The following is a 13917-nucleotide window of genomic DNA, read 5'->3' as shown; positions in this document are numbered from 1 at the left end:
AGCCGCGAAATTTTGCGAAACTTTTCGTCTGGCTCGCCTGCCATTCGGAAATAGGGCAACAATCGTTGCGCTTTATCGTTCAATTGCTCGACTGGACTACTGTTTCCGCGACAAAACCAGTAATATATATTTGCATCTAATAAATTAGAATTTTATGCAACCATCGTGTTTAATGCTATTATTTATTACTCGTTCACCAGCTGAATTTTGTGCAATTGTCCACTTGCATTATTAGAAGCGATACTCGCGCACTTTGCTCTTAATCTGAACAGGAAATCGAATCCAAGTACTCTCTCGATTATTTTCGTTGTCGTTTTGCGTACGAACAGATATCGTGCGACAATAATATATACGATGACTTAACTTATTCGTCAAACGTGCGACACGACTCCACAAAAGTGTCCACTGTATCTGCATATCGCACACGTACACGCGTGTATCTCGCGAGTCGAATGTAGGCAACAGACGAACCGAACGAAATGTCGGGGTGTCAAAAGTTCAAGCTCTCAAAGATTCAAGTGCGCTTGGAATGCGTTAAAAATTTCATGAAATCCCAACGAGAACCGTTACCCGTCTCCGTCGTGCTCCGAGACGAAACGGTGGATCGATACTAATGAAAGAACAGGACGAGCACGGCGCACCTTCGCGTACCGTCATCGTGCCACCTTGAATGGCTTATATAACAAGTGACACCAGCCACCATACAATGCCTATTTTCCGCGTTTACGACGCACATTCGACGATGCTGCGTTTCCAGCGTTCCCGCGGCGCCGTTCGAATCGTGAAATTTACGATCCCAGTTTCCCGAATCGACGCGCATCAATTCTGAACCGATCGAGCGTTGCTTGTTTTCAGCGTTTCCAGATTTTTCACGATGCTCGATGTTACCATCTTTTAAAATCGAGCTGTTTGGATACGTAGATTGTCGAGTTAATTGATATTAAAATGAGCGCGTGTACATTGACCGATCATGCTGTGATATATGGAGCAGGCTTATCGTGCGTGTAGGCTTATTACGAATTACCATAACTGTAACTCGTTTTCTGTTCAAAGAACCGTTCCATGTTGGGTGACTGTAGAGCAATGTGCGATGGTTTCACGTTGAAATTATTTTTTAGCGGATTCAGTGAATCTTAGAAACTAATTTGATAACAAATTTTAATTGTAAGATTAATTAGGAATATATTATGGACTATTTGCTTAAAGACTTTTTGTAAAAGTAAAGAAATACAAATTTGCGTACACGTGGAATATGAAAAAAGGCGAGTCGAAGGTCTGTGGTTTATAAGAAACTTGAAATTCCAGAGATCGATAGACGTACTGAAACTCTTTTCAAAGTATTTCATAGGACTTTTATACTATGATCTGCAATTGCCACGACAGCGCAGTTTCTTAACAGACAATTAAGTTTCGTTGATAACGAACAGACGTACAAATATAACAGACACATGGCACGGAGGATAAATTGGACGTGGAACGAAAACGAAAAACTTACTCATTTCTTGCTTCGCGTCGTGTGTTGTATGCCCGTTCACGTGCATCGTGTTCGAACTTTTCTTTTCATACTGATGTAACCCCTTCGTTGAAGACTCCGTCCCTGGAAGAATGAAACAAGTTCCCAGATAAATGTATTATCACTCGATCCGCCCAGTTCACGTACAATCACGCTTACGTTTCGATATATAAACCTCTCAGTTACATTCGAATTCTCGTATCGCCATAAATTTATCTTCAACCACACGAAATTCTTTTTAAGCGTTATCCTCGAGTTTAGAGCCGACACCTCTAGAAATCGCGTAGACCGTTCCGCCTGAATCGATCCTCCTTTCAATGGAATCTGGTCGTTCGAATTGCGCTTACGACTCTGTGTAATCAGAGGCGATTAAGATATTCCGTATCAACATCGTCGATAAAAATTCTCCGTAATCTGCTGAACGGCAGTAGAGCAAATTACACCAGATTTTCAACGCAAACTACAAACGAACGCGAGCTGATTATTTACAGAGCAGCTCTGTTCGCTGAGCGAGTAACGAGAAAAGTGAATTTTCACGTGAACGTTGCGCAATCCCGTCGGCTGTTTAGAAGCGTTCGATTCCTGCCAAGAGGAAGAATATGAACGCGCCGCGACCTTGATCAATGAAAACGAATGGCGCTACACGATCGCGAGCTACAGCCGACGTTGCCTCGGAAACTAGGACGCGGTTGCACCTTTCGCGTTCGTGTTCCTCCCCGCGCAACAAGAAGAAAGTCCATCCAACTTGCCGCGAATTCGTACGAACTGGTATTTTCCCTGTCGATAACACCGCGAGCATCCAGTAATACCTCTTATCTAATAGCAAAATGAAACATTTCTCCTTATTAAAACTCGCACGGCGCGTTTACCTCCAACGATCGAGTTACGCGATCGGATAACCGGATTCGCATCTATTTTACTCACTCGCCGCCATTTTTGCTCATTCATCATTCATGTCGATAAGCCGCGTATCGTCTGCAACAATTCACTTGGCGAAAAGATCGCGAGTTATTAATTGCAGTAGACGCGAATGGAATCTTTTCAATTGATTCGCGTTCATTGAAACAGCTGAAGGCGTTTCTGTTGTTCCGCGGTAATTCCAACCTGTTCACCAACGATTTCACTCGAGCGTACGTAACCTACGATTAACATCGCGCACGCGTTATCGCGTTCAGAGCATTGAATCCGTGAGTCAGTGCGGTTTGTTTTCTGTATAACCATAATACGGATACATTGAACGTAACTGAAGCGAACGGAAAATAAATCTCGCGTACGTTATTCCCAATTCCCTGGGTGGCATTCATAAAAAATACCTTAGAGCGATAAAAAGGTACGCTCAGAACCCAAACACTCGGCCATTAATGAAGTTCCACGAAGGAGGTTCCCGTTGGCAATAAAAATCAGCCAGAAAAAGGTGGTAAGCGAGGGTTCTAATGTTTATCGCGAGCCACTGTCGGGAGAGGAGAGGAAGAGAGATTTGTCGAGGCTCTATCCTCGAAAAAGGCCCGTGTCCTCGGGAGTCCTTCGGCTAATGTACGGCTTGGGCGTTTCGCCCGAAGCGGAGACACCGCCGGAGGAACGAGAGAGACGCGGGAACGAGCTGAAACACAAAACCAGTAAGCATTGACCTGGCCAGAATGCTGCCTTATTGGTGTACAAGACTGGCCCCCACGAAGCTTATTTTACGATATACCGCCTGTAAGCGAACGCACACACGGTCTCGCACGCATTGGTTACCGCGTCTCTTACTCCATATCCGTGCCTTATACCGTATTAAGCGCGACGCGGATAATTGGTTCGCCGTTTGTAAGTAACCCCGATATCAAGCCAGCGTTAAGATTCCCTGGTATTCGGTTCCACGGCTGGAATGTTCTTGTCAAAAGTCTCGTTACGCCTGTAACAAATCCGCGTTGTGACACACACCGCTTCTCGGTACTGCGAATGTCAAGAATTAGTGTTGCGTGACCGATTACCAGGGAATATATCGTAACGTATACGCGCACGTTGGATGACAGTCGTAATTGGGCGCGATGGAGTCGCGTGGTTCTCTTTTTTCAAGATAACCTTACGTTATAACGAACGTGGGGTAAAGATACTTCGTGTCGAATGGTTCGTTCGCAATTAAAGGTCTAATCGATTCGCAGGCTCGCTGATTGGACGCCAGCGCGTGATTTCGCGGAGAAGTACAAACGACTCGAGGATTCGCTCGTCGCGAATGCGACTTCGAGTATCGAACGTCGCGTCGTGTACCTGTTTATGATGTCACGTCGCAGTTTAGAACGTTCCCAGGAAGAAGAAGAAACTTTTCAATAGACGCAGTGTGTCACGAATTAATGTCCCCCGTCGTTACACGTTGATTACTCGCGACGATACCCGCTGAATGCCTCTCTAGAATTTTCCGCTAGCCGTTGGAAACGACCGCGCTCATTAGATGCCCATCAAATTCTTTCGACTTATTTTACTAAATTTATGCGCATACGTACGTGCACGTAACGCGTGTCTGGAAACGCGGGCGAGGAATTCTGCGTCCACTGACGCGTGGTTCGCGGCCGTCCAGTCAGAGGCGGCTGGAACTACTGGTATCGCCTCTCATTCGAGGATCGCGCTACCAGCTCGTCCGACCAACACGGCCAGAATCACTGCTCGCGTACCTACCTCTTCGTACCGTCTAATAACTTACTTTAACCGGCTGCGGTTACGTTTCGCGCATCGCTCCTCTAACTCCTCTAATTTATCGGCCAAACGATACGAAACGATCGATGCCAGCCGTACACGCGCGGAATGCTATTGTCCCAACATTCCATCACGTTTGACACACGCCTGCCCGACACACAGCTCCTTCGCTTCCATCCTCTGTCCACATCTGTCCGCGCGCATCGCGAACGCATACCACCTTCTCGCTGCCCTCTTCCTTACGTAAGCAAGACGCGAGCGAGGATCTCTCGCCGGACATAGGATTATGTTAACGATAGGAGGTTCAATTTGCATGCACGCGAACCGATGTCACGACTCTATGAATGGTGCACGGTGCGCATTGACAGAGGCTGCAGGGCTCGAGCTCGAACGGCAGGCCAGTCTCGTCAATCGCGATTCGTTGCTCGTCGACGTGGGAAACGAGCGACGAGTAGAACAAACTCGTACAGTCGATTATCGCTTCCATGGAGATAATGGTATCTTTGCTCGTGGCTCTGCTTCGCGGCAACGTAGCAACGTTTACGATCGCACAGGCACCCTTTTATAGGCGATCCACGTTTCCAGTTGGGTCCCATTTCCCTGCGATTCTAAACTCTGTGTATTCAGCGTTCCTCCTTTAAATAAGGACGCGATTATATAATTTTCTTTCGAATCGGGAATTATCAACGTCTCGCATCGAAACGCACGGATACTTTATGGCTACCCTAGATATTTTTCCAGTGAGTAGCGAGCGAATTAAACTTCGCGTACTCCTCACGTACGAGCTGCACGCTTGGAAAGTGGATCACGTTCGTTGATGAGAGTGGGAAAAAATGTTATTGTCTGTGTATTCCCTGGTTTCGTTCGTCGGTTCAATTTGCGCGGCGTACGCGCCTACTGAATGAGAACGATGGCGTAATTCATACGCCAAGTGAGAATATCGTTCCGCAGGTTTGCTGCCTCTTCGTTGCACGATTTTTCGGCGACTAATTGCGAGTTTTCAGTTAAATCTCCGTTGCGCAACGCGCTTTCGCGTTCGAGCCGCGCGATGATGTTCCTTGCCCCAACAAGCGCGTCGCCTGTGCATAGGTTAGACGTAACGAAGCATCTTAATTAATCTGGAACACCTTATGTAAACGTAGACGCAGTTGCGTTGAAGCGTTGCGTCTCTAACGATGTCCATCGTTCGTCTTTCTGGGCTTCTTCATTCCCTTAAGCCAAAACGTCGAATCCTTGAATTCTTAATTATCATCAGATTCTAATCGCAGTGAAAGTGTCCGCGGTTTCGCATTATAAGAGTCTATTCCTAACTTACATTTCGACACGTGTGCACGATTACTTAATATCTGCATACGCCGCAGAGTTCGTTTAGAATTATCATAACTAGTCACATTTTGACCCGCGTCGCGCGTAACGCGAGAGAAAAAAAGGCCTTGAGAACGGTTTTAAACGGAGCATAGAAAGCAACGGGGGACTGTAAATTAACGTTTCTGGAAGATAATATTCGTAGAACTGGTTCTGGTGAACTTTAAGCAGGTTACACGTACAGAATGCTATCCGAGAGCGATATAACCGCGATATTAAGCGGTTCCGCCCCGAATTCGCCCGCGGCCCGCACGAACGTTTTCCGTGTCCGGTAACTCTCGTTACCAAAGAATTCATCTCTCTCGAGAACTTTTCCGACGTACCTCCATCGACGAACTTCTATCTCGCGAGATGCTATCTCGAGATCTTCCCGCGAGATTTTAGAACGAGTTCTTCAACGCAGGCTTCTATAGACACACGACTTCGACGTGAAAAAGAAGAAATTAAGTAATTAATATTTATTCCATTTACTCCGCCCTTTCTAATTAGATCTTTACGCCGCCAGTACATTAACGCTCGTACTTTCGATTTTAATTAAATGTACCCGTACGAAGCGCTTCCTTTTGTACTTTTTTCTTTTCTTCTTTTTTTTCTCTTTTTGTTATTAACGCAAAACAGCTTTACGCTATCGTAAATTCCGATTCCAGATGGAAGATAACGCTCGCGTGTAATGCGTTTAAGGTATCTCTCGCCCATTGCAATGCACGATCAAATCGTTTGATATCATCGCGCCGATTTAGGGCTATTAATACGAGCATGTCAGCTAATTATGCAGAACCGACGATAAATTCCTTCGTTCCCTTGAGTGGTCACTGGAATGAGAATGGAATTCGAGCGTTTCGTGTCACGCTATAGATACTTCAAAACGTTTCACGCTTGTTCCCGCACGATTCGCATTTTTTTTTTGTTTTTTTTTTATCGCCTCTTCCCTCTCGCCATTTTTTCGACCATCGTGCACTATTTCTAGCCAGCTTGGTGTGCGTAAGTATGCGAGTATCGTTATTCGAGTTGAACAAATACACCGCGATTACACTTTCGCTAGGTGGAAAATGTGTAATTAATCGAACAACTTTTCGTTACAGTTCCACGATAAATTTCAACTTGACTTATCTTGATTCGTCGATTTAACAAAGTGTACACGAACGAAAAGTAATTTTCCTGCGGTTCGCCAAAGGAAACGGTTAAGGTGGCGCGTTAGCCTAGTTAATGGTTCATAAATCGTGTCTAATTGTTATTTATCAACCGAACATAGAATTATAACGGTATTGCTCTTGTCAACAGAACCGATACGTGTATCAGGGATATTAATTTAGATCGAACCGTGCGATTATAGGAGCGCGTGGACGATTTGCCCGCGCGATGCGCCAGTGATATCACTCGTCAGGCAGAAACGAGTAGGTGTGCGAGGGACACTTCGCTATTGAAACGCGGATGATCAATCGCGATGTAATTTCTAGGACAGCTCGCGAGAAACGCGCGTTCCTCGGCCATATGCCTGAACCATCCTGTCGAGATCGCTCGAATGCCTGCGCGTCGCCGCTGAGATTTGCGCGTTTTAAGCGCCTCCGTCGAAACGCGTAGGAAACACGCAATTAAGTCGAACGTATCGCGTCGACGGGAACGCGAGGATCAATTCGGTATGCGCTTAGACCGTTATCAACGTGCCTGGGCATCTGGATTCGCCGCGCGTACAGGGAAACGCGTGACGTTAGCGCGTGATTAGAACGTAGAAGCCGATGACGACTACGCTCGCATAAATTTTATTCAACGTCGACACGCCGCGTCCTCTCTCTCTCTCTCTCTCTCTCTCTCTCTGCTAGTGTGTCATTAGCACGGAGGATGCGGTACCGAAATTTGCATAATGCCATCGCATCCTACCTTACGCTCGGCTGGGAGCTGCCCGTGCAAGGAGCCGCGTTTTCTACGCAACGTATATCGAATAGAACGAGCAACGACGTTGGGCAAGTGTGGCTCTCTGTTTCCGTGCTATCACGGATGCAACACTCTGAAGTAACAACGGTACGACGCAACGATAGTTGCAGAAGCGTCGTTCCCTGTCGTTAGTCGAACGAATCGGTGCTAATCGTGGCGAACGTGACATATTTCTATTTCTTCTCTTCGACTAATTTAACCACTTTTCTTAAATACACGTAGAAATTAGTAATTTATGATGATGAAAGTTATAAAATCGCCTTGACAAGCTTATTCTTAATCGCTCAAAGATTGTCACGTATTTTCTAGCTCCACGAGACGCTAATGAACGATTCTAATCAAGGTTGAATTCGAATACCGCGCGACACACACCAGAAATAGACGGAATTTTATTTTCGTCGCGCGGGAATTGTTCGAATTCCAATAGAGCGCGCGCGCGCGCGCATAGTTAATAGATGGCTGCCTAGCCGCCATTGCTACGCGCTCGCTGGAGCCTTCGAGGTCAGTCAACTGCGACGCGATGCAAACTATGCAGTTGCATGTTCGCCACGGGGATTAATGGACAAACCGTTTCCACCGGTTCCATTCGACTTGGGACCGTTTCGTGCGCCCGTTGGGGTGCCATTTTCTCCGTTTCCAAAGCGGCTGTCCTCGAGCGCGACCGCCCGCTTTAAATCCGCCCGGTACCGACGATTTCGCTTATCGTGGAACGCGCCGGTAGCGCGTTGCAAGGTCAGTAAACTGCGATTCCACGCGAGCTGTGCATTCACGTGTCCGCGACGGAATTAATGCACCGGCTACAACGAAAGTTATTCACTTTCTACCAGGCGTGATCCATGATTTTCCTTCAATCTAGTCGGATTTCATGCCCGCTGTTTCGAGCACCGCTCGATCTGCGTTCGAATCGGACGATGAATAACGAGCGGTCGTTTGCGTCGCACCATCTCATCGACGCCGCTGTCCCGTTTGCCATTTTAATCGTCGCACTCGCGTGCAACCGAATAATACCATTTTCCAAGGAGGGGATCGTAAAACGTCCGCTAAAGAGGGCAGAAGTAAATTTAGGGAACAATAGAATAGCGAATGTATTAACTTCGCTGAGTACTCTGATATAATAATGGAGCAATAACTCTTTGGGCTTGGTAATGATCACGTATCTCTCTGTACGAATAATAAAGATTCATATTAATTAATCCACGTATCGCAGCAGGTGTGTATGAACAGCGTTGTTAAACGATTATTTAAGATCCTGTTGTTGATTGTTCAACGTATTTTCCTCGCGATATGCGCGGTTGAGTTATAAAGTTACCATTTAAATTCCCGTTCCGGAGTATAAGCTCAACGATCAGCGATATTTTCTATAAAATTATAGTGCCTTTCGCTGAACTCCGTCTATTAATCTTGCGAACCTAAACCGAGAAGCGAGTCGCTTCTATCTATGAGCGTAAGAATCTATTGCCGTGTTTATCTGAACGTTTATGTATTAATTAATTAAGCCTAGATTTGATTAAAATATTACGCAAGCCATGGCAATTTATCACGTGTCGAGATTAAGCAAACAGTTTTTTTTTCGTTACGTTTGATCCTATTACAAGTGATTAATTATTATTCGGTGTGTACCCTCGGCGATATGTACCTATCTCTTTAATCCTGAACGCCATTCATTCTAGCTCGAAACGAATCGCTGACGAGAATACGAACATCAACACGTTCCGTTTCCATTCTAAGCTAATCCAAACGGTGGATCTTATCCACGACTAGTTCGAACTATTCACAGACGAAAGATGAACGACGGTGTGCGCGTTCGGTTGGAATTTCGCAGCAATTCCCCCGAGATAAAAACCAAAAAACTGGTCGTCCGCCTCTGTTCGTGGTCGAGCAATAAATTATTGATATCGTACGAGACGTCGTATGACTAGGCGTTACTATTAGAAACGAATCGATTTCCTTTACAACAGGTAACACGCGAAACAACGAAACAATCGTTACTTCTCTGAGAATTTCTTTTTATATAGAATCGCCCTCCTTTTCTCGCCACGCCAATGAAGTATTTATGGGACATTCCGTGTCATTAAAAATAGCTCCTTTGTGCGAGGCGTTGTATACTTAATTACGAGGGTATTAATAGCAGCTTTCTTTATCTCCGTAGATTTTTCAGTTTCGAGCGTTCCTCTCTTGAATTCCTGCCTCCGCTCTCGATGGTTTCGAAGGTTCGACCACGAACGTTGCGCGGCATCATTAAGTCCGCAAGATCTTGGCACAGCGTGTCTCTAAAAAAAAACTTCATTTGCAACTCCTTCCTATTACGTATTGGCACGATTAAACCGTGAAGGTTCTCAACAATGAACTTCCTGTCGGCAGTTCTTCCTCGTGCATCATCTCCTCCAGGCGTCGCAGGATTGCAGCAATTTTTCGCGCAACTTCCACGGTCCTGGACACGTCTCGAACGAGCACTTTCCACGATCGTTCGCCATTCCTGCGACCTTGACGCTTATCACAATCGCGTGAACCCCGTTCTCCGACACGCTGGAACGCGGCTAAGTTTTATTTCGAAGAGAACATCGTCGAGCTGCGATGCAAATTACTCGCGTCGCCGTGGTGGCGCCAACGAAGTTGGGGTGCGCGTTCGAACGTCGCCGTTGCGGCGCCAGTGAAGTACAAAGCGGGTTAAGAACAAGAATTATTGCTCCGTGCATCCTCGAGATTAGCTTCCAAACGATCCTTTCATCGATTACATCAAGCGTGCTCGAAATGTCGCGTCTTACTCGATTAATTTTCCTAACGCAAACGTCTGGATCGTTCGATTGTAACACATCGATTGCGACGATCTCAATCTTCTTCATCCACCAGCGATTTATTCATTTCAAATTCCGTGTGGTTACGCAGAATCGTTGGCTAATGCTAATTAACCGTGCCACCAACGTAATATCGTGGCAGGTATGGTTAGTGACGTTGCAGCAATAAGTAATACAAATAGCATACAAATAACTGTATACACACGATCGTGCTGCTAAGATGCAGGAGACGTATTAATTGAAACGACACGTCTGCGATCGTATTTTTAACACGTCGACATCTATTCGCGTTACTCGAGTAAACTCGATCTACACACAAGTCGAAACGAAGAAACGCTCCTCTGACCTCCTGCACGATTTGGCACCAGTCGAAATCAAGGTTCCGCGCGAACATTTAACGCGTGGTAAAACGAGGAAGATTCCGAGCGTACCGGTTCGCCAATTACGATGCCCGCTTCTGACAATGGGCCAACGGCGTGCCGCGTTTCTCACGACATTCACCACCGTAATTTCTCTCGCCATTGTCTAAGTTAACGTCGAATCGTGACACGTGAAGAGCGCCACTCTCATCGACGGTCTTGGTAACGGTTGGAAAAAAGAAGGAAAAAACCAGGACGGTAACGGTGTCGATGGAAAAATCCCCTTCGTCCGCGGACGATGTCTTCTTTTACGCCTCGCGCGTACACTCCGTACACTCTCACCCTGGCTAAACACTCCAGCGTACTTCCACTTTCGTGAATGTTTCGCTGACGGTGAAACGATGTCCGTGACGCACCTCGTCGCTTCGTGACATTTGTTTGAACGTTTGCTTGTTAACTTCGACGCGTTTTACCGTATCGACAGATGTGTCGGTCGAATATTTATCGAGCCGACTCCAATTTATACGTACGCGCGCAGTTAGCGGACAGGTTTCCTGGCGAACGATAAGTAAATGGAAGACATCGATGCGGGGGGGGGGGGGAAAAAACGGTTTTACCGTCCTGGACGCGAATGCGAATACTCTTCAAACGTAAGAAGCGGTAACGACATAAACAAACGATTAGAATTACCAATTAAGTTCAAAGTCGAATAAAAACAGACGAGTTTACGCTGGTTATACGTAATGAGTATTTACTCGACGGATTTTTGCTCTGCTCGCGAGTCGTTTTCTTATTTCCGTTTCTGAAAGCGAGATGCTCACTTTTTTTTTAGAATACCAAAGTGAATTCCTATAATTCGAGTATTATCGTTGTTTCACAGCGTTCTCCAAACTCTAGCGAAAATGTGAAAGAAAAAAACAGCATTCTCTATTTATGAACAATTGTAGGTAGAAACGAGTCTGTATCTCTCATCAAATATTCAATTATGCATCTTTCTAACGCGTAGAAAAATGTTTTCTTCGAACTGATTTTTCGAACGTTCCACCATGCGGTTGGTGACGTGTTTTAGGGAAAAGTTGAACACGCTGCTCCCTACGAGCTGTGGGAATTGCTTTCACCGGTCTGCCCGACAAGTGACGAAATAAATTTCGCACCGAATAAATACGGGCGTGCAAGGAAATCGCGCAACACGTTATGCCTTCTGTCAACCGTATCCTATTGCGGCGAGCAATCGAAAGAGAAAAATGTACCTCGGTTGTCCCTTTACGCAGACATCGATACGCCCTGTTATCGTGTTTCAGGTAATCGTAACGAGTGGCGTTCCCAACAAAGGCTCGTTCTCTGATTGCTGTCACGATTCTACTTTAAGTAACGTTCAGTCGCTGTAAAATGCGACGAGGTTGTTGGAAATCGACTAGAACGAGTTCTGCGCCAGAGAATCGAATTCGAATCGACGAAATTCGATCGACAAACCATACCAAGGTCGCACGCGGAAACATTCCTACTTCGTATCAGCACCCAGTCGAGTTATCACTGACGGCCCCGATGGCTACTTTCTAAACGAACGTACGATCGATGAAATCACTCGCATAGCTCAAGATCCACGGGAAAAACCACGCGATCGCGATCTCAAATTACCTCGACACTCGTTAATATGGAAACCGTGGCTATTTATGCGTTAATTAATTACTGATGGAAATTGAGGAATATCGGAGAATGTATTAGCACATATGCGCACTGTATCGATTTTCTCAGTCGATAGCTTTCAGGAGCGTTAAGTCGACTGGTTTTAAGAATATTGCTTGAAATTATCGATCAAAGCGTTACCTAAATAATCACGACGATCCTATAAACCACGACTGATCAAATCCTCCGCAACGCTTTACTCTCGTGCCACCTCACTGTTTCAAATAGTTCTCCGATAGACACATCAACGCGCAATCACGCGTCACCTACATCTACAGCTATACTGCTATCTCCTTCGAGTCGTCCGCTACCATCTATTAATAACACGTGCAACAATAAATTCTTATATCCCTGTCTAGGAAAATCGTTTCTCGAGGCGCACGCGAACCAAGATAACGCGTGCCTTGAAATCGTTCCTCAGCGTCGTAACAACGACTCACGGTGCAGTACCCGCGTCCGTGGAATGAAATAAACGCGCGAGCGGAGGACGAAGCGAAGGAGGAAGAGCAGAGAGAGAGAAGAAAAAAGAAGAGAAAAGGCAAACGATGCACGTCGGTACCTGTGCGCGAAATGATCGTGCGGTATGCACGATCGCAGCCTGAGTGGACCTCTTCGACGTTAGTCAGCAGCGTAAATAACGACGGGACAGCCTGCCGTGGCGGAGGCTGCTGCGGTCAGACAGATATTTCCCCGTGTGTGTATTTGCATACAATCCGGCCGCGACGCTTATCCGTGCCGCTCAGGAATCCGTGGAAAGTCCCTCTCCTCAGGGTCTGGCCCTACGCTGTCCGCTTTCCGCCCTTCCAGGGCCGACGACGCTCACCGCTTCCGTCCGTGTCTCTCACGGACGCTGTCCTCGCACGCCCTTCGACGGAAACTCGACGGAAACTCGACGGAACCGCGGGACTCGACGGGCACGCGGACGACGCTCGAGTTCTCTCGCGTACGACTTCGACTCTCGACGATCCACAGGAAACGACACGGGGATAGGAGTACACTGAGACGCGACGACCGAGAGCGACCACGAAGCAGCACCGGGCGAAAGGAACCGCACGCTGAACAACCCAGCCAAGCACTGCTGAGGCCAACAGGTGAGCCGTGCCAACAGTTTACCGCCAGTGACGTATCACCCGCCTGTTCTATTCAGGGCAACAGGTGTGAGCCGACGCAGTGTCGTACCTCGAGAGCGGGGCGCTCCGCTCGGAATTTGTCTTCATTTCTCTTCTTTCGATGTCGATCGATCGTGGAGTCGAGCGAAAAATTTTGCTGAATAAAATTTATCCTCGATTTTAATAATTGAGACTGGAAATGCGTATTTTTGGGTAGATTCTAAAGTTTGGTGCGAGCGACGAAAAGAATAAATTATAGGATCGTGAAGTTTTAGGATGATTTTAAATTTTGTTTTGGAAGATTGAAGATTTATGCGGAAAATGATATGCAATATGGTTTTTTGTCAGATTTATTGATTATTAATAGCGGACGTATTTTGAATACAACAATTTTAAGATGGACGGATCGTGCAAGTAGGTCGAAGGAGTAACGCGATACGAGTTTTGAACCGGCAAATTAAAAGTGGAACTTTTTAAGGAAGTAG

At 46.3% G+C, this 13917-nt stretch overlaps 1 protein-coding gene across 1 annotated transcript in view; it reads right to left on the bottom strand.

Annotated features, from left to right (window-relative positions):
* LOC143432387 (echinoderm microtubule-associated protein-like 2) overlaps window positions 1-13154 on the bottom strand; it is a 31753-nt gene extending 18599 nt beyond the window's left edge. Inside the window, exons 1-2 of the mRNA XM_076909078.1 lie at window positions 12883-13154; window positions 1496-1597 (exon numbers count right to left, since the gene is read on the bottom strand). Coding sequence (XP_076765193.1) covers window positions 1496-1541 — 46 coding nt within the window. The 5' untranslated portion in view covers window positions 1542-1597; window positions 12883-13154. The remainder of the gene's footprint in view (window positions 1-1495; window positions 1598-12882) is intronic.
* Window positions 13155-13917: the final 763 nt, after the last annotated feature.

This window comes from Xylocopa sonorina, chromosome 1, assembly GCF_050948175.1.
Source record: "Xylocopa sonorina isolate GNS202 chromosome 1, iyXylSono1_principal, whole genome shotgun sequence".
In the NCBI taxonomy this organism is placed as follows: domain Eukaryota; kingdom Metazoa; phylum Arthropoda; class Insecta; order Hymenoptera; family Apidae; genus Xylocopa; species Xylocopa sonorina.
This window is presented reverse-complemented; position numbering and strand designations above follow the sequence as displayed.